This window comes from Bidens hawaiensis, unplaced genomic scaffold (genome assembly GCF_021521415.1).
Source record: "Bidens hawaiensis isolate Kalapana, Puna unplaced genomic scaffold, B.hawaiensis_p1.1 tig00014352_1, whole genome shotgun sequence".
Lineage (NCBI taxonomy): Eukaryota > Viridiplantae > Streptophyta > Magnoliopsida > Asterales > Asteraceae > Bidens > Bidens hawaiensis.
The window spans coordinates 250,612-271,645 of record NW_027492240.1 but is presented as its reverse complement, the minus strand read 5'-3'; the positions used below and the strand labels follow the sequence as shown (position 1 = coordinate 271,645).

At 41.8% G+C, this 21,034-nt stretch overlaps 2 protein-coding genes across 2 annotated transcripts in view; both read right to left on the bottom strand.

Annotated features, from left to right (window-relative positions):
* Positions 1-21,034, bottom strand: part of LOC143546483 (thioredoxin H2-like) — a 92,447-nt gene that overhangs the window by 2,204 nt on the left and 69,209 nt on the right. The window lies entirely within an intron of this gene.
* On the bottom strand, positions 763-5,727 carry LOC143546470 (protein PTST homolog 2, chloroplastic-like). The gene is made up of 9 exons (XM_077038137.1): positions 5,127-5,727; positions 4,482-4,562; positions 3,862-3,954; positions 2,279-2,442; positions 1,816-1,955; positions 1,585-1,730; positions 1,349-1,493; positions 1,190-1,258; positions 763-1,054 (listed from the first exon to the last, which is right to left on the bottom strand). Exons 1-9 carry the CDS (start codon positions 5,594-5,596, stop codon positions 956-958), a joined length of 1,407 nt encoding a protein of 468 aa, XP_076894252.1. The 5' UTR covers positions 5,597-5,727; the 3' UTR covers positions 763-955.

Below are 21,034 nucleotides of genomic sequence, written 5' to 3'. Positions count from 1 at the left end.
TATTTGATGCCTCGTTTAAGATTTCATCTAAACTTTTCGGCTGAGAGTTGACGTTATAATATTTATATATTCGCTTTTGAAATGACCAAACAAACCTTACAGCTTCATCTAGTCGGCTGGAGCGTGGATATAGATGATTCATAAATATAAACACGCCTCATTTACCCATTTTAAACGTCCGAATCCTGTTCGGGGGACCAACGTTCATCAACTTGCTAACGACATCCTTAATACTCTCGTTAACAGAATATGTACCATATGTTGTTTCGGGGCCTATGTACCTATGTTGTTTCGGGACCAAGAACATCAAATTCGTTTGAAAACCTTTCGCAATTCAAAGAATATTTAAGGATGTGTTCAGTTGAAAAGAATTTAAATGTACTCAAACTAAGTTTTTCCTTTAAAAAATGTAATTGTTTTTTTTTACTTCGTACGAACATCGCCCATATATTATTCATTTAAAAAGCAACAACCCCCCCCCCCCTTTTCTTTTCCATTTTTTAACCGCCACCACACCCACCCACCAAGATGTTAATCGGGTTGGTGATTTGTGAAAATGGCTTGAACGGGTCATAAACATGTTAGGTGGTCGAGGTTAAACAAGTCAACCCAAACATCATAGATTTATTAAACGGATTAGACATAAAAGCCTGAAACCTAATTATCTTCGTTTCATGTTCGTATTTCGGATCGTGTCAAAAATTACCACCTATTACATTACATTTGATCAAGGATAAAATATTAAAATGTTAAAACAGTGATTTTATATTTACATGGACCACCATTTTGAATTTTAAAGGTTAATTACAATATGTTGCATCAAATTTAGACTAGTTTCAACTTTAGTCCTCATACTTTCATACACTGTGAACAATGAGCTATAACTAGTTTGTGTTTGTATCAAAATTGCAGAAACACTAATGTTTACAAAACTCTAATCATGATCCATTTATGTTCATTCAGGAATGATAAGCAAATTATTCTCGTACCCATTGTTCTTGACCGTAGGCCGTAGAGAATCGAGTTTCCAAACACCATCAACGAGAAATTTATACTACCAAAAAAAAAAAAATTAGTTTCAGTTAAACGCGTATACTTATAATATTTAAATGAATCCGGGTAGCGTTCGTTTTTCACTTTAAAGATGTTAAAACTTATAAATCGAGAATCGACCCGTTAAATGTTTTACCTCGTATTTTCCTGGATATAACTTCAAAGACAGATAGAATACACCTGCTTCTGACTTTTTCATCTTTCTCTGCATTACAACATAACCGATTATTAGTTATAATGTTATAAAGAAATAATTAGTTAATTAAGTTGCATGCTTTTTTGTCAAGAAACAAACCTGAGAGGTCCAACCATCAACCGATCCAACTAACAAAACTTTGGATGCTGAATCGTGCCACATTATGCAAATATTATGAAGTTGTAAACTTTTACATCCGCCATCGGTTTTCGTTTGTTTCTTCTTAACTAACTTTTGTGCATCACTGAAATATGCAAACGGAACTATAAGTACTAAATTACATTATGTTTCACTTCACTTAATAAAACTATAAAAAAGACGTTTACGATTTGTACATAATTGATGATGACATTTTGCCTTCTAATACTGCTAGCTTTGCACATACTGATTTCAACCTATCTTTGACATTAATATTCTCATTTTCATGTAACTCGCGTGTATCAGGAAGCCGTTGCAGCTGACTAGATGAACTTTTGTGATCCTGGTAAAAGTTTCAGAACATGATCGGAATATTATCGTTTTGCAATATAAAAAATATTAAAGATATCATGCTTTATAGGATTTACATTTGTTTTATCAACTTTTGTGAGCCTCAATAAGCGAAAAGATGAAGAAAGCTCGAGTTCCATTTGCTGAAGTCGGGATTTTATGTCGTCTGAATCTGTATCTTCATGCTTATTTGACTTTTCAACAATAGCTGTTGAATCTGAAACAAATATTCATACAAAAATATACATCAATAATACTTATGAATGGGTCGATTTGGGAGGGTCTTTTTAAAACTCATACGGGTCAAAATGTCAAATAAAAAATACCGGTGAAACGAGTTGAAAAACGTCTGAAGTCTGAACTGCAATTACATTGTTTGTGTAAATTGTAATCATATTTAATGGTTTAATTAACTGTTAGAAAACTAATGATTCATAAAGTGTTTTCAGGATAACCCGACTCGACCCATTACAACCCGTTATGGCATTACCTAACCCTGACCCATTATAAAGAAAATTTCTCCAAGACTCAGTGACTCACCCACATCAAGTGACCCGTAAACACTTTGACCGTCATTGACTTTGCTAAAATCATATATACAAGGTCCATCTTCTTGCATGCTGGTGCCACAAGACATGCTTCTAATGTTTTCCAATCTATAAAGTGCACCTTCAATCCATGCATCTTCATGAAATACGGTTTCTCTGATAAAAAAATTACTCATAAATAAGATTTAATTTTAACGAGTGGATATCCACAAAATAGGGGTATGCATGAAACCGAAAAAACCGATCCGAAACCAAAAAAATCTATAAAAAAACAGATCAAAAAACCAATAGCGAAACAAAAACGGAGGCTTGAAAATATGTTTTTGTAAATACCAAATTTACGGTTCGGTTTTGGTTTTGCATGTGATAAAAACCGAACGGAACCGACCGAACTGAATTTATAGATTTTCATTTTCTGTTTTTTTATAAGTAATTTATAGGAATTAAATAAATCTGTAACTCATGCATTTTAGCCTAAATTTATAATAATCAATTAGTTAAATAGCAAAATGATTTAAGCCCAAATTCATTATTTTGGGCCCATTTTATCCGGGTCAAAATTTTCAAATTCAAATGGCAAAACCGAACCAAACCCAAAATGAAAACTCAAACCGAACGATTCTCAAAAATTCAAAAACCGAACTTTGGGTTTTTGGGTCGGTTTTAGACCAAAACCAACCCACACCGAACCATACGCAGCCCCTAAGCCAAATTTTGGTAAATATCATAAAAGAAAATCAGGGATTAACTTGTTCTCAAATATCTCATCAATGTGCTTTGTTTTTCACTTTTTATGTTAAGTAATTTAGGTGAATCTAATAAATATGTAACGCAAATATTTTAGCCAAAACTTACAATAATCAATTAATTATTAATTAGTACGATGATTTAGGCCCAAGTTTAGTACTTTGGGCCAATTTTTTTCGGCTCAAAATGTTCAAACTCAGGTAGCAAAACCGAACCCACAACGAAAACCGAAACTGAACAGGATATTCAAAAATTCAAAAGGTTCAGTTTTAGCCCAAACCGAACCGTGCACGCCCCTAATGCCAAATTGTGGCAAATATCATAAAAGAAAATTAATTAGTTATTAATTAGCAAATTTTGAGCCAGTTTTTTCCCGACTCAAAATCTTCAAACTCAAATGGCAAAACCGAAAACGAAAACCGACCAGCTTTCAAAAACTCAAAAACCGAAGTTGGTTCTCTTTTAACCCAAAAGCGACCCAAACAGAACTGTGCACACTCCTAATGCCAAATTGTGACAAATATCATATAACAAAATCAGGGATTAACTTGTTTTAAACCAATACAAGCATGGTTGTAAAAATCGCGCCTAGGCTCCGATTAATCCAAAATTGGTGCTTGGCCGATAGGATTTCCCCAAACCGCTCCAATTAATCGGTAGTCTTAAAAGCAGTCAAATTTTGGTCAAAATGAAAATTATAGATAACTTTGTGTGTGTGTATTTGTGTATTTGAAAAACTACATATAAAATTTCAATCCCAATTAACCCTTAGATAGTACCCCACCGCCCGACTAACGATTTCTACAATATTGAATATAAGAAACTAACATTGATCTACCAGAGGATGAAGCACATTGATGAGATGAACGACAAGAATTCAAAGAAACGTCAAATCTTGAATTCACATCCCTGACATCATAATTTCAAAATTTTCGGATTTAACCCAAAACCGAACCGTGCACACCCCTAAGCCAAATTGTGGCAAATATCATAAAAGAAAATCAGGGATTACCTTGTTTTAACTCAAATATCTCATCAACGTGCCTCTTCATTTATTATGTTAAGTAACTTATAGGAATTTTAATTAATACGTAGCTTAAATATTGTAGCCTAAAATTTATATGAACGTTTTTCAAACACTCAAAAACCGAAGTTTTCGGTTTTAGCCCAAAACCGACCAAACCAAACCGGCACACCCCTAAGCCACATTGTGGTAGATATCATAAAAGAAAATCAGTGGTTAACTTGTTTTAACTCAAATACCATTGATCTTCTTTTATTATGTTATAAGTAATTTATAGGAATTTTAATAAACATGTAACTCAAAGTTTTAGCCTAAATTTATATGAACGGCTTTCAAAAACTCAAAAACAGAAGTTTTTGGTTCGGTTTTAGCCCAAAACTGACCCAAACCGAACCGTGCACACCCCTAAATATAAGGCACTTACACTAATCTACCGGAAGATGAAGCACATTGATCAGATGAACAACAAGAAGTCAAAGAAGGGTCCAATCTTGAACTCACATCCCTGACATCATCAAATTCAAAATTTCAGATTTAACCCAAAACCAACCCAAACCGAACCGTGCACACCCCTGAGCCACATTTTAGCAAATATAATAAAATAAAATCAGGGACTGACTTGTTGTAACTCAAATATCTCATCAATGTGCCTCATTTTTATTATGTTAAGTAACTTATAGGAGTTTTAATAAATACGTAACTCAAATATTTTAGCCTAAATTTATAAGCAGCAGTTTTCAAAAATGCAAAAACCGAAGTTTTGGTTTTCGGTTCGGTTTTAGCCCAAAACCGACCCAACCCGAACTGTGCACACCCCTGAGCCAAATTGTGGCAAATATCATAAAAGAAAATCAAGGATCGACTTATTTTAACTCAAATATCTCATCAATGTGCCTCATTTTTTATAGTAACTTTAATAGTTATGTAACTCAAATATTTTAGCCTAAATTGATATGAACGGTTTTTAAAAACTCAAAAACCGAAGTTTTTGGTTCGGTTTTAGCTGAAAACCGACCCAAACCGAACCGTGCACACCCTTAATACACCCCTAAATATAAGGCGCACTTACACTGATCTACCAGAAGACGAAGCACATTGATCAGACGAACGACACGAATCCAAAGAAAGTTCAAATCTTGAATTCACATCATCAAACTCCATATTATCATCATCAAAATCATCCCAACCCAATGTCATCCAACCGCCTTTCTCGATAATAGCATCAACCAAATCACCTCTACCAGCCTCCAACAACTCCTTTTTACTCGGAAAACAATTCGGGTTTCTCGAACCCTCCATAAACTCCATAATCTCACCCTCTAAACCCAACTCAAATTCACTTTCTTGAAACAAATCTTTACACAAAATCCAACTTGTTGTTCTTATTTTCTTGAAACATTTAACCTCCAAGAACCAATCTTTTTTCACAAACCCAGTTACAGTTTTTATACTGGGATTCAAATTGGGTATTGGGTGAATGTATGAAGCAAAATGTGGGATCAAATTATTAACATTTGATGAAAAAGTTGTCAGCGGCATTTCATCGAACTGTTGGTGTGCAGAAGCTGTGAATTGGGGGTTTTGGGTATTATAGGATGTGGGTTTGATTGTGATTGTGTGAGGAGATTGATGGGTTGTTGAAGCAACGAACAATGTGTAGTAATTGGGTGGAGTAAAGATGTTGTGTTTGTATATTCCGATTTTGGCTCCATTTCTTGTTGTGTTAAATGGTAGTTGTGGTTTTTAGTTTTTAGGGTTGTTATTATTATTATTATTATTATTACTATTATTATGTTATTATATTTATATATAATAATTAAGGACTTTGGTGTCACTATGTGTCGATTAGCCCGGAGGGTAAATCATTAGTTTATATATTAAACGGTAAACCCGTTTCACGAGGCTCTTTTATACTCGGGTCCAGGAATGCCGGGCTAGCTTGAGGTACAAACGAGTGCTCGAAACGAGCCGAGCCAGCGCCTTAAAAATAGCTTGTTTATTAATCTAGTCTGACCTCGAATCTTGTATGGGAAACTTGTTTAGGCTCGTTGAGTTTTAATAGGCATTGTGTACTTTTAAGTTTACCTCTTTCGGACTTTTATGTATTAGATTCACATTTCACAACCGAGTATGGCCTTGAAAAACAGTTCATGAGCCGTGCTCGAACTCTAGTAAGTCGAAACGAGTCGAGCTTAAGCATAGTCAAACTTGGGTTCTGATCGACTCGTTTTGCCTCCCTACATTTAGGTTACATGACGGTGCCCTTGCGCTGCTCTAACGTCTATCTCTAATAAACAATTTTTTTACTAATTTTATGTATTAATTATGATTTGTTATATCTTAAGTGTATTTAATGGTTAGTATATATATACTAATTTGGTTGTTAGGCAACACCTTTAAAACTTTGATGTGAATGTTGCTATGTTATTTTTTACGACTTGGACTCACTCTAAAAAAAGTTATGGTTATATATCAAATAGTCGATCCATCTTCGAGTTCTATTATAATTGTGATCCATCTTCGAGTTCTATTATAATTGTGTTATCATTCTGTTCAAAAGAAAACCGTGTCATCATCATACACCAATTGTCCTACCAAACATCAAACAATTCCACCAACCACAACATACCTTCCGTAACATGTGTCGGCATTGACTTGACATTGGGCGTAAATTTTACTAGTATTTGCGTCACTAACGAATAATATCATGACATGTGTTTGCACTGAACGGTCAATGGGACGTTGGGAGCAAACGTGAGTAAGATTTGTGACGGATGGGAATCATGTTACGTTCAAATAAACATAACTAAGAGAGAAATAAATAAAGACATTATTTGTGACAAATAAAAAAATAAAAATGATTTGACGGGGGATAGTCCACTTTTGTTGGTGAACAAGAAGAAAACAAAAGAAATAAAATAGCCATTTTGTTTTTTTTCTTCTTTTTGTCGAATAAGGAATAAACAAAGACAAAATATGTTACCTAAATTTGTTTTGAGTTCTTTTATTTGTGGTAGATATCTAAAGTTCGAAACGAATTTTTTAGGATAAAAGACTAGACATTTTAAAAAAGAAAAAATAGTGTATATTCTAGTTGTTCAAATAAACGGATTTAATGAAGATGGTCTTCTGTTATCAGTGGAGGATCCAAAAACTATTTTCAGTGGATTTACTATTTCAGTTGGTTTGGTTGTTCGGGTCGGTTCGAAGGTTGGGGTTGTTTTAATGGTTCAAGTTAATTAAGTTTTATAACATAATAAAAATACAATATAATAACAAAAAATATATATATACGAAATTTGGGGTTTGATGGAGAGTTAAAGTGTTAGAACTATGTGGATGTGATCTTAATATAAATATTAATATAATAAAAACATGCATGCTGAAAGATGAATTCGAACCCGGCTTCTCATGCTAACAACACAAGATGTTTACCATTAAGCCACAAATCCAATTTGTTTATAGTTTCACTCATAAAATATATATGGGTTTACTTTCATATTTTATAGGGGTTATATATAAAATCCGAAACTCAGTGGGTTCCCGTGAACCCGCACCATCATATGTAGATCCGCCCCTGTCTGTTATCGGGTCACCACGTACGAAGTACCTAGACAATTCTCTGTTTATTGGCCGTTCAAAAAAAACATAAACAGATTTAATTAGCTAGCACCTAACTAGAACCACAATTTGCCCGTGTATAAGCTTTTAAAACCCACTTACAAACCTCAACATCCTTAACGCTTACAATGTTACGTACAACATATTATAATGGTGTGTCCAACTTAGGTATATCATTGCCAAAGTTACATGCACTTAAATAATAAGACAAAGTGTTGTGGGTGACACCCATCTCCATGTCATCATGATGAGGGCGTCAAACATTGTTACACTTAAATGAAAGGGGGTGCTACCCCCATACTCGCCATTCCACTAGCGCCGGTAAAACAAACATATCAACCACTCCATTTTCTTATTGGTCCAACTAATAAAAGCATTTGGTTAACCAACCCACCTCTATTACACAAGTTAGATGGGATAGTTAGTTAATGTCTCCACTGTTTACGTGACAATGACGTGATGATACATAATCTAAGTATATACAAATTAACACCCCTCAACCTAAATTCGGATTTGTCCAGTCGGCAAGCTTTCGAACCAGACACGCGCTGCGCCCGTGAGGCAGCGAGCAAACATGTGACACCATGTTGGCATCGTCCAGCTTTCTAGGTTTCCAGTGTTGTAAAAACCTTGTAAGAAATCGTCTGGATCTGTTGTGCCGTCGTACTTGCCCAAACCACTTGGCATCTTGGTTTTGTGCTGAATGGGAGCCTTCGCGATGCGCTCAGTGAATTTTGAATGCTTCACCAAGATGGCTGGCCTGTATGGTGTGGTTACGTCCACTTGCCCTCTCGCTGGTGGGTTGTACGGTGTGTACAGATCCATATCGGCTTTGGCTCCAGGCGCTATGTTCATGTGCGCGCGGAGCTGTGAGCCTCCTGCATGAGTATCTCGCGTCTTCCTCATGCTGTGCACTTCTTCATCACTAAAATCAGCGTGTTCAGTGTGAACAGAGTGACCATCTTCCGGCGCGCGCGCCCTTTTTGTTGTTCCTTGAATGGTTTGCTTATCAAATGCGAGCCTTTGTGTTAAGTCGGCTAACTTTTTGTGTTTGACCAGCTCATTGTATTTGTCCATTAAACGTCGTTGTTCGTTTATGAGCCATTCTTTAGGGTCATTGGTTTCAACTTCTGGACCCATTGGTCCTTTTTGTTTCGCGCCAGTCAGATTTTGGAACGTGAGATCGTCTGGAGGAGTTTCAGTCTGGCTATGAGGAGTTGTGATGAAGGGATGGTTACTGGTGGTGCGCGCAGAATCACGCGGCACCCTCAGAAACTGCTGTCCCTCATTAACATCCTCAAGCTCAATATCCTCCAGAACTTGATCGCTGTTTCGAACACCAGAAACCATGGTGAAGTTTTTCAGAGAGAACTGATGAGATGGTGATTTTGTTGCCGTTGTAACAGGTGATGGCGCCAATGAAGAAACGTGGATCGGCTCACTGGTAGACGATCAACTTTCCTCGGGTATGAGTATGCTATTTCACCGATGGTTCTCCGAAGTATGAATTCTTCCACCTACAAAACGAGCAGCACCGTGAACTTACCCCTCAGAAAGGGACAGAGGGGTCCTCTTTGGGGTAACCCTCCGGTGTGAGAATAAGAGATTGTAAGAGAAGATGATAATAATCTGAGAGTGAGTAAGGAATTGGAATGTATTTTCTTGCTTACCTCCCCTTGTGGAGGTGGTGTGGTATTTATAGTGTTAGGGTTTCCAATGATTGGGCTCAGATCCCATTAGGGCCTTTTTGGCCTCCTCCTATTGCTTTGCGCCACGTGTCCTTAGGACACCTGGTGCTTTTTCATTGATTATTCTCTGACCCAGGTATTTCACCTGACCCATGTGCAATCACGTGGTAGCACATGGGTTTTGCTGAGTTGTCCACCTTTCATTGGCAGCTGTCAACATCAGCATATTCTTATTCCTTAAAGGATACATTCTGGAAGGTTGTCTGACGAGCACAACTAAGGTTGTCCTTATCCTGATTTGGATAAGGACGAGGTTGATTATGTGCATGTGTGATATGCGCCTATCCTGAGGATGCGCGAGGTCTTCTCTTTATTCTCACGCGCAGATGTTTCATGCGCAGATGTGATATGCGCAAGCATATGTAATATGCGCCAAGCGCAGATGCGCCACGCGCAGATGTGATATGCGTGAGCATATATGATGCGTGAGCATGTGATATGCGCCACGCGCAGATGTGATATGCGTGAGCATATATGGTGCGTGAGCATGTGATACGCGTGAGCATATGTGATGCGTGAGCATATGTGATATGCGTGAGCATATGTGATATGCGCCATGCGCATAGGTTTTGGCTTTGTGCCTTCATGATATCTTGATTTCAAGCCTCTTGTCTATATCTTGTGGGTTGACCCGCCCCGCTCGATGTTAAGGCGGGTACATACCTCTTCAGTCACCTTAGCCCTTACTACACTTGAACCTTCTTCCAAAATCTTTTTAACTTTTGAAAATTGATAGCTCAGGGCTTTATATTTATATTTTTTGATGTTGAAAACCTTAATTTATATATAATTTGTTGGTGAACAAGAAGAACATGAACATTTATGAAACATTTACATATATGTGAGTCAGTGAGTGCCAAATTTTATATAATTCACTAGTGAACAAAGATGAACGTGAACATCTATAAAACATTTACATATAGGTAGACTTAGAAAAAATATTAAAACAATCTATAAAAAAGATGTAAAACAAAACAAACAAGTATGTAAAACATAGTTACATATATGTAATAACATAATTATTGTAATAACATATAACTAATAGCAAATAACAAAATTATTGATTTTGTATAAGTAAAACCCTAAACCTTAAAAGAAAAACAGAATCGGTAATTCTAAATTAGTCACTTCTTGTATTCTCCGTGTTGATGATTTCTTCGCTCATGGTTATTAACGTAATCAAGCTAATCTCGAGAACGGGTGAAGAGAGGAAACCATCAAATTAGTTAGAATGTTTAATTGAGGAGTTAGTAAATATACTTTTTATAATAAAATTTCATCTTTACTTTGCATTAGCAAATATTTGAATTCACAACCTCACATTTATTAGGGGTGACATCATATCACTAGACTGATAAGTATGTGTTTACTTACGAGGGTTGGATGTAACAATGCATTCGTGAAATAGGATAAAATCTTATTAAGAACAAAAAGAGTTATAACCAAGGAAGGATGAGATAAGGTTAAAAAATATTTCGTCTTAAATCATATACTCATTAAAAACACAAAATGCAAGCACTTTAATGATTGTGAGTTTAATAAAGCATTTAATGATTAAATATATTGAGTATTTTTTATGCAACATTTATTGATATTTATTTAATGTTTTGAGAAATTTGACAACACAACATTTAATGATTTAAATGATTTTGAGTTTTAACATTTCGTATTTGTTTTTATTTACATAAATTGATTTGTAACTATTTTAATTTTTATTTTTTAACAGTGAACCAGATACATAAAATCATAAATGTAAATTAAAATGACATTTGACCCACTAACATCTTGTTGTGTAATAAGCGTTCCCTCTTTTTTAATTAAGGATTTAAAGGTCTTTTCTTAGTTTTTAATTAAGTTAAAACATTATCCAGTTCATTTACTACTTCACGCTAAGTATTTTTTTATTTATATATCCAGTTAAATTTTATTAAAATTATACATATACTATAAAAAAATACTTAGAAATATAATGAAAGATTTATATATTTTGACTATGCTCAGGAACAGAAGTTGTTCATCTTCTTAATATATTCATGTTTTATTTGTTTCTTGTAGTTTTTAAACATACTATATGTGTGTAGTGTGTCTATATATGCACTAAGGTGTAACTTGTAAGTTGTAAGGATAAACATGCCATAAATGATTGTGATATCATATTTACCAAGAAAATTTAATTTCATCTACCACTTATGGTTAATTAATCCTCTTCCATTAACATATAGTCTAAGTATATGCAAACACCCCTCAGCCTAAATTCATACATGTAGATGTGTCATGTTATGACGCCTTAGCCCTTACTACAATATTTAAACCGTTGTCTTCATGAATCCTTAGCTTTTTATAATGGATCTCAAGGTTTTGTATTTTAACAATAAAATTAGTAATACTTTGAATGTACTATGAGTTTAGTAATACTTTTTTTAACAATAAAATTTCATATTTACTGAAGAGGTAGGTCCCAGCAGAGCCCAGTTGGACCCGCAAGACTCACCTTGAAGAGGGACGTCTGCGCAGAAACCAACTGGATCCGCAGGACCAACCATGCTCAGAGACGTGACGTCCTTACGCGCAGTACGCAAGCTGGTCCCGCAGGAAATGCCTCCCGATGGTGAAGGACTCCGCATGTCCCCGCAGCCTCGGATACAAGCCATCAGGGAAGGCCACCCGCGCAGCAAGGCTACACGCACAAGGCACTTAGCTCTCAATCACTCAGTGTCACCTGAAGGAATGAGCGAAGCCGGGAACAATCCCGCACAAGGGCGGGAGGGGGAATACTCCCGCCCAAATAAGCCAGTCCGTACGATACGGGAAGATCTTCTGTACTGTACCTGACGAGGTATGGGAAAAAGATCTGACTAAAGATACGACAGCTTATTGACAACAGTATGGCGAGCAGCATGCTCCTGTACTGTGTCACTATTAGCCGCTGCCTACTCACCAACTCCTGTCATACCACGTGCGTAGCCGGCAGTTGATGGAAAAGGAATGGTATACAGCAGGCCTGGTCATTATCAGCCGCTGCCTACCCACCAACTACCAGCAGGGCACGTGCGTAGGCTACTGTTGGTTGAACAGGAACACTGTTGCAGCCGGCCACACCTCCTTGGAAACCTACCTTCGGCTATAAATACCACAAATGGTATGACCATCTCATCTTATCTTGTATCATCATATTATACCTGATATCTGCTCTAGCAATCTCTTAATATACGTTTATATTTAAAGAGCAATCTAGTCTGATTCTCACGCCGGAGGGTGGTCACAAGGAGGAACCCCCCCCCCCTTCTCAGTGACAAGCTCACGGTGTCTGTTTTGCAGGTTATCAGAAGAACCATCTTCTCAGGGTCTAACCCCTCGTGGGAAACATCTATCTAACCCCCAGGTTACCTGTAATCTGCCCGGGGTCCGGTTAGTGTTTCTTCATTGGCGCCATCCGTGGGACAAGGTAGAACTTTATTTTTCTCCAGTTTTTTCAAACTTCCAAGATGGTTAAAGAAATTCCGGTAACCACAACCCCAGCTACTGGGGGGACTACCGGCTACACAGTTTTTACAAACACTACCCTGGCTACCCAAGCCGGGGCAAGTGAAGTAAATTTTACGAACACTACCCCAGTTACCCAAGCTGGGGCAAGTGCAGTAAATGATCGCCCACTGGGATTCACCGATACCCAGTTTGAAAAACGAACAAGACTCCCCCGCCAAACACTCGATGAAGTTAAGGCATGGGCGGAGGAACGTCAGAGGGAATTCCAAGCCGAGTTGGACGAACGCTTGCGCTCCGTCCAACAGGCTGACGAATTCGAAGATTACTTGGATGACTCGGAGGAATCCGACTCCGACGCGAACCCTCGCCATAGGGCAAAAGGGAAGCGTAAGGAAACGGATTCCCAACCGAGAAGGCATTTTGGACAAGCCTTCAAACCAAAAAGCACAAGTGGAAGTCCACGAGACTTCTCCAAAACATTCAGACCAAACATTGCAAATGCGGGAACGTCCAAATTTGCAAGGGACATTGCGGAAGCAATCGCCCCAAAAAGTGCCAAACAAATGTCCAGCATAGGCACATATGATGGTATATCTGATCCAGACGATCATTTGAACAGGTTCATAGCGGGGGCAACCGTCAGTAGTTGGACGGAACCTACATGGTGTTACATGTTCCAAATGACGCTGGTCGGGGCAGCTAGAGCGTGGTTCGATCGTCTACCGGTCAACCACATCTATGACTGGGCTGACTTCCAACAGAAGTTTAGCCAACACTTCAGCCAGCAAAGAAAGTATACCGAGGAGCAATGGACAATCCTCAAGTGCATTCGAGAAAAAGATGAATCTTTGCTGGACTTCATCACTCGCTTCAACTCGAAGAAGCTAAGTCTGGGTAATATCAGCGAAGATCTTGTTCGCGCTGCCTTTATCCAGGGCGCGAACGACCCAGAGCTCATCCGCACCTTAACGGGTAAAGATGGCATGCCATCCACATGGGATGCCATCATGACGGCAGCTAAACGCTTTGCGGAAACGGAAAAGCAACTGGGAAGAGATCTCCCACAGAGCACAAACCTCTACACCCAGAAAACAAGGGAAGAGAACGTCCTTACCGCCCGATTAAACAAAAAGCGGAAGCTAGGCATTTGGCAGTCAAGGGTAAACTTTGACACCTCATCCGGCTTGCAGCATCGGTTAGGCGGAAGGGATAACGTACAGTCCAACAAGAACTCCAGATGGACGCCGCTCACCAAAAGCGTCACCGAGATATTCGCCACAGAGGAGCTCCCATGGCCAAAGCCTCAAATAATCCGACATCGTCACAATGCTGATCGGAGCAAGTACTGTGACTTTCACAGGACAAAAGGCCACAACACCGAAGAATGCATAGACGTGAAGGACATGGTCGAAGCATTCGTCAGAGATGGGACGCTCGCGCACCTCGTGGCGCAATGAACGCTGAGCAGGCTGATGCGTGTAGAACCCCAGCTGGGGAAAACACGAATAAAATTCCAGCTTCAATGTGGAGACTACATGCTGCGTAAAGAACGAGATCCCGAACCACGTGCGTATCGGCTCGATGGCACTCCCATCCCAGCAACATGGAAGGGAGCTCATTTACACAGTTTGCATGTAAATCAATTCCAAATTTGTAAAGAAAAGGCCAAGAGCCACTTCTAATGGAAACGATTCTCCTTAAAACATTGACGCTGATGATTTTACATTTTTATGAACTATCAACACGGATATGCCGGTTTTCACCGCATAAATACGTGGAAAGTCGTTGCGTGGGGAAGGCGGCAAAACCCGCATAAACCCAAAAAACGACAAACCTTCACGCAGGTCAGTCGAAGGGGAAAAGTTCAGTCCCATTAAATGAAAGTGCCGGTCTATCCGCATGAATCATGAAAAAGGGAACTGAACACTAACCTATTGACAACCGCGCGTCGAACGGTTAATTTATTTAACACGGATATGCCTGTTTTCACCGCATAAATACGTGGAAAGTCGTTGCGTGGGGAAGGCGGCAAAACCCGCATAAACCCAAAAAACGACAAACCTTCACGCAGGTCAGTCGAAGGGGAAAAGTTCAGTCCCATTAAATGAAAATGCCGGTCTATCCGCATGAATCATGAAAAAGGGAACTGAACACTAACCTATTGACAACCGCGCGTCGAACGATTCAAAACATAATTTCTAATAAAAGGATGAGGAAAACCTACACGCAGGTCAGATGGTAAAGTTTAGCCATCCTACTACGTGCAAGTGACGGTCCTACCCGCACAATCACGGAAGAGGAAGCAAAACTTCACACCTATCTACCACGTTCAAAGGTTAACTTATCCTCAAAAGATAAGGAAAACCTACACGCAGGTCAGATGGTAAAGTTTAGCCATCCTACTACGTGCAAGTGACGGTCCTACCCGCACAATCACGGAAGAGGAAGCAAAACTTCACACCTATCTACCACGTTCAAGGTTAACTTATCCTCAAAAGATAAGGAAAACCTACACGCAGGTCAGATGGTAAAGTTTAGCCATCCTACTACGTGCAAGTGACGGTCCTACCCGCACAATCACGGAAGAGGAAGCAAAACTTCACACTTATCTACCACGTTCAAAGGTTAACTTATCCTCAAAAGATAAGGAAAACCTACACGCAGGTCAGATGGTAAAGTTTAGCCATCCTACTACGTGCAAGTGACGGTCCTACCCGCACAATCACGGAAGAGGAAGCAAAACTTCACACCTATCTACCACGTTCAAAGGTTAACTTATCCTCAAAAGATAAGGAAAACCTACACGCAGGTCAGATGGTAAAGTTTAGCCATCCTACTACGTGCAAGTGACGGTCCTACCCGCACAATCACGGAACAGGAAGCAAAACTTCAACTTATTATCTACCACGTTCAAAGGTTAACTTATTCTAATACACTTGGAAATTTGCTAATTTAAACTAAAGTATGCAAGTCATACAACGTTTACAAAGCAAGGAACCCAACGAAAGTAGCGGTCTTACCCGCAAAAAGATTTATATTTCACAATGGTTGATTACAAGAATGGCCGGGTAACTACCCGCCTACAAGAAAATAAATCTATACAAGCTAAATCTATCCTAGCAGCGGGAAGGGATCTTCAGGATCAGGCTTCAGGGCCACTTCCACTTGGACCAGCCCCATCAGTAGAGCGTGGCAGTTCAAGGAAAGCTTTGAGGATAGGTAGCCCATCATCAGCAGCAGCAACTTCGTTTACCTTCTCCACCACCGGATGCGGGAAGGCGGCGTATTGATTTACTGCTTGGTCATATATGGCTTCAGTATCTACATCGAATAAAGGGAAGTTGGAGGGCGGGATGCCTTTCTCAACGAACCCTAGACCAAGCAGGAAGCCGGCCTTTTCCCCATCCTCGTGAGAAGCGTTGAGGGCTGCGCTCATAGCATCGTCGTAAGATGTCTCTGAGAAGACCCGATGCACAACCTACAAAGAAAAATACAAGTGCCAGAACCTTTTCTATTTATAAGGAAAAGCGTGAAGACATGAAGTTAGACTTACCTGAGACAACGCTTCTCGAAGAAGCCATTCCTTGGCAACCAGAGCCTCTTGGAGGGCAGCCTGAGCTTCGTTACGGGCGCGTTCGGCTTCATTCTTGTTGAGGTTGGCAAGCAACACTTCTTTAGCCGCAGCCTCTTCGACGCCCTTTAGCTTACGCTCGGTATGGTCAAGCACCCCCCTCTGGTCCAAGATTTCTTGAAGCTTCTTAGCATCCTCCATCGCCAAGGCATCATGAGCCTGCTGGAGAGCCTCTAATTTGGCTTTAAGTTCTTCATTCTCCACGCGCAGAGGCTCAGCAACAGCTTCAGCCTTGGTGGCCCTCTCGGTTGCGTTCCTCGCAGTTTCCTTAGCCAGCCGAAGCTGTTCATTAACAGCTTGGGCAGCCTTGGAACGGGCCTCGAGTCGTGCCTGAACTTCAACCTCAAGGGCCTTGAAGGCCTCTCCTTTTCCGCAGCTATAGCAGAAAGCCTTTGGTTCTCCTCCCGGATGGCCCGCGCCTGAGCAACTTCTTTAAGGCGAGCTGCTTTTAACTTGTCGTTTTCACGACAAAGCAGCTCGACGCGCGGCTGCATCCGGGCGAGGAGAACCCGAAGCTCATTGGTTAGCCTACCCTCCTGGTAGCTAGCCATGGCTTCCCCCAACGCACCACTGGGAGCAGCGTGACGAGCCCATTCCACGCACTCCACAGGGGTGCGAAGGGTTGTTCCTCGGCGAATGTTCCATCGTGGAACATACACTTCATTGGAATCCGACACTGCAAAAAACATAAAGCAGTTAGGAAAAGATGATAAAGAAAATATATATAAATGGGCCAAAAGAACCCTACGCACCTGTAGGGTCAATTACAGGCCGATAGCCGCCGAACCCATCACCTGAACCCAACGGAAATCCATCCAAGAGGTCAGGCAGATGGGAAGGTGGCGGAGAGATGCGAGAACCCCCATGCGTACCTGATGGATCGGCCGTCGTTGCCGATGGCGGGGGCATCGTAGCAGCCGCCGCGGTCGCTGCCGCGGAATCCGCAGCAATTGTAACCGCCGGCTCAGTGAAAGATGCTGTAAAAATCGCACTCACGGCCGGCGGTGACGTCATCTCGGCTGGAACAGTCGGCTCAAAGGAGTGAGCAACTGAACCAGCGGGCGCAGGCGCAACCGCCTGGGTCGTCGCCTCAGGTAGGCTGACCGGGCCTACCGTCATTGGCGTGGAGGTACCACTCTGCGCTCCACCCTGGAATGCGTCAACATCCACGCCTGCGTAAAGAAGATAAGTGTTAACGATATTAAGCTATGAAGATAAAAGCAAAAGAAAATTGTACTTATGGGTTTTCTTGAGCCTGAAGGTACGGAGAGGCGGGGACGAACCCGATGGAGTCGGCCTCTTTGCGCCGGTTACCGTCGTCTTCTTGGGCTCTCCGGAGGTGACAGTCACAGCCTCCGGAGCAGTGGTCTTATCACCACCGGGATTCCCCGCCACTTCTTCGCTCTCGGTCTCCGAATCAGACCGAGGCGCTGGATCGGCTGTGGAGGCCACCTTCTCCTTCCCCTTCCCGCCGGCAGTCTTTTTCTTCCGCACCAACGGAGGACCATCTGCGGATTCCTCATCAGAACATACTATTAGAGGAATTCCAGCAGAGGTTTCAACATTGAGGGGTCGAGGGTCGAAGAGCGCCTTACCTGGCCGACGGGCGCTAAGGATCTCATGGCCTTGCGGATAGAGCTCCACGAACCGATCCGCCGTTTGTTCTAGGATGGGTAACTCGTTCTCGTCTAGAGCACGAGTACCCATCCGAGCGGGACCGTCAGCCTCCCGCGGGTTTAGGAGCGACTGAAGGTCGTTCCCCTCTGAAATAAACAGGAAAGAAGTTAGAAGAAATTCAAAATCAACAAAAGGGAAAAAGGCATACCGTAAGGAACAGAGTTCGAACCGTATTCGAGGACGATCGGAATCTTGCGCGCATCAGCCTCCTTCCACACCCGGCTCATCCCCAACATCACCATCCCGGACTCCGCAAACCGGTAAACCGGAGATTGGACCCGAGATATCTTCGCAAACCATTCCGCCTCCTGGTAGCTGGAGGCGTGAAGGCTTGGAAGAGCTTGCCCATTCTTAAACTTCATGGCAATGGGGATGGCGCGAGCGGATATGAAGAAGAACTCCCGCTTCCACGAGCGAAGACTGCGCTCGGTCGCGCAGATCTTTAAACCCTTGATTCGGGTTGTCAACGTGTACCACCCCTGGATGCACCTCCAAGTGTAGAAGGTCATCAGGCGGTCAACGTAGGGCTCAACACCCAAAATCCGGCACACCCACTCGAAGTGGCGAATCTTCGCGATCGCCATCGGGTGCAACTCGGTCAGATGAACACCGTGCCTCTCGAGGACACGGTAAACAAACTTTGTCAATGGGAACCTAAGATTCCCATAAACAAAGAATGCTGCATAAACCCCGATCTTGCCTCTGGGGGCATCGTACACAGTATGATGGGGTTCAGGAAACTCAGGCTCGAGAGACTCGAGCATGAACTTCCTGACGACATACCGGTACAGATCGCCAGGCAGAGCACACTGGCACTCACCAGCAGTACTCTTGTCATCGGCTATGGATTCAGCATCACGAGACGACATCTTGTGAAAGAAGAAAACGATTTCGGGAAAATGCTTGCCTGAAAAGGGGAGTATTCGCCGGAAATCGCTTAAGAGATGAAGAGAAGAGTGAAGGTGTGAATTACAAAGAGCCCTCTCCCCCTTTATATACTAATCGCAATTAATGCGATGAAATTAATACGGAGGAGAGAGAAATCGAAGGTGCAATGAAACTATGACACGTGGCAAAAAGCAAGCTGGCAACAGCTGTTGACAGGACGCGTACCATTAATTTCGCGGCCACGCGCCCGAAAAATAGCGCCCACGCGCCTGAAAAAGCGTCTGGAATGACCATGTACTGTCACGTCACCATAACTTCCTGCACGTCCTGACACAGTCAGAAGAAACCGTCGCACGACGTTTCAGATGTTTGGACTGTTCTTATCCTCACCAACCTTTCGAATTTCAAAATTCAAATTTCAAAAAGATCAAAAAGTAGGCGGGAAAATACCCCCCTTACTTTGGCGAACAAGTAACCGTAAGACGGATGCGGGTACAGTGTTAAGGCAAAACCCTTCACATACCTAGCACCCGCAGGGAATTGAAGCCAAGAAAACCTTGGCGAACAAGTAACCGTAAGACGGATGCGGGTACAGTGTTAAGGCAAAACCCTTCACATACCTAGCACCCGCAGGGAATTGAAGCCAAGAAAACCTTGGCGAACAAGTAACCGTAACACGGATGCGGGTACAGTGTTAAGGCAAAACCCTTCACATACCTAGCACCCGCAGGGAATTGAAGCCAAGAAAACCTTGGCGAACAAGTAACCGTAAGACGGATGCGGGTACAGTGTTAAGGCAAAACCCTTCACATACCTAGCACCCGCAGGGAATTGAAGCCAAGTACCTCGGCAACCAAGTAACTATAAGACGGGTGCGGGTACAGTGTTAAGACATAAACCCTTCACATACCTAGCACCCGCAGGGAATTGACGCCAGGAATACCTTGGAAGTAAAGTAACCGTAAGACGAGCGCAGGTACAGTGTTAAGGCAAAACCCTTCACATACCTAGCGCTCCGCTGAAAATTGAAACCAAGAAGGATCTTCTGGGCAATGCTTGCGGAAACGGAAATAACATCCCCGCATAGCGGGAACGTCGAGAACTACGTTGTTTGAAGCTCCAGGATGGAATTGGTGGTCTTAACATAATTGATCACTATGTTCAAAACTACCAAAACCTCATGGAGAATCCACACAAGTGGGACTCAACGCTCCTGACGTGCGAGGAGGTTACAGCCTACCCGCATCATACCCAAAGACCAAGCAGGAAACTCGGGAATTTCTGCAAGTGACAAGGACTTCCGCGGGAGGAATCCCCATGGAAAACCTTAAAAAACCCTTTTCAAAACCCTCTGATTAAGTCCAAAAGTTCACCTCACTTTATTAAACACTCATGAGAAGAACATTGGACTGGGGGGACTTGAAGAGGTAGGTCCCAGCAGAGCCCAGTTGGACCCGCAAGACTCACCTTGAAGAGGGACGTCTGCGCAGAAACCAACTGGATCCGCAGGACCAACCATGCTCAGAGACGTGACGTCCTTACGCGCAGTACGCAAGCTGGTCCCGCAGGAAATGCCTCCCGATGGTGAAGGACTCCGCCTGTCCCCGCAGCCTCGGATACAAGCCATCAGGGAAGGCCACCCGCGCAGCAAGGCTACACGCACAAGGCACTTAGCTCTCAATCACTCAGTGTCACCTGAAGGAATGAGCGAAGCCGGGAACAATCCCGCACAAGGGCGGGAGGGGGAATACTCCCGCCCAAATAAGCCAGTCCGTACGATACGGGAAGATCTTCTGTACTGTACCTGACGAGGTATGGGAAAAAGATCTGACTAAAGATACAACAGCTTATTGACAACAGTATGGCGAGCAGCATGCTCCTGTACTGTGTCACTATTAGCCGCTGCCTACTCACCAACTCCTGTCA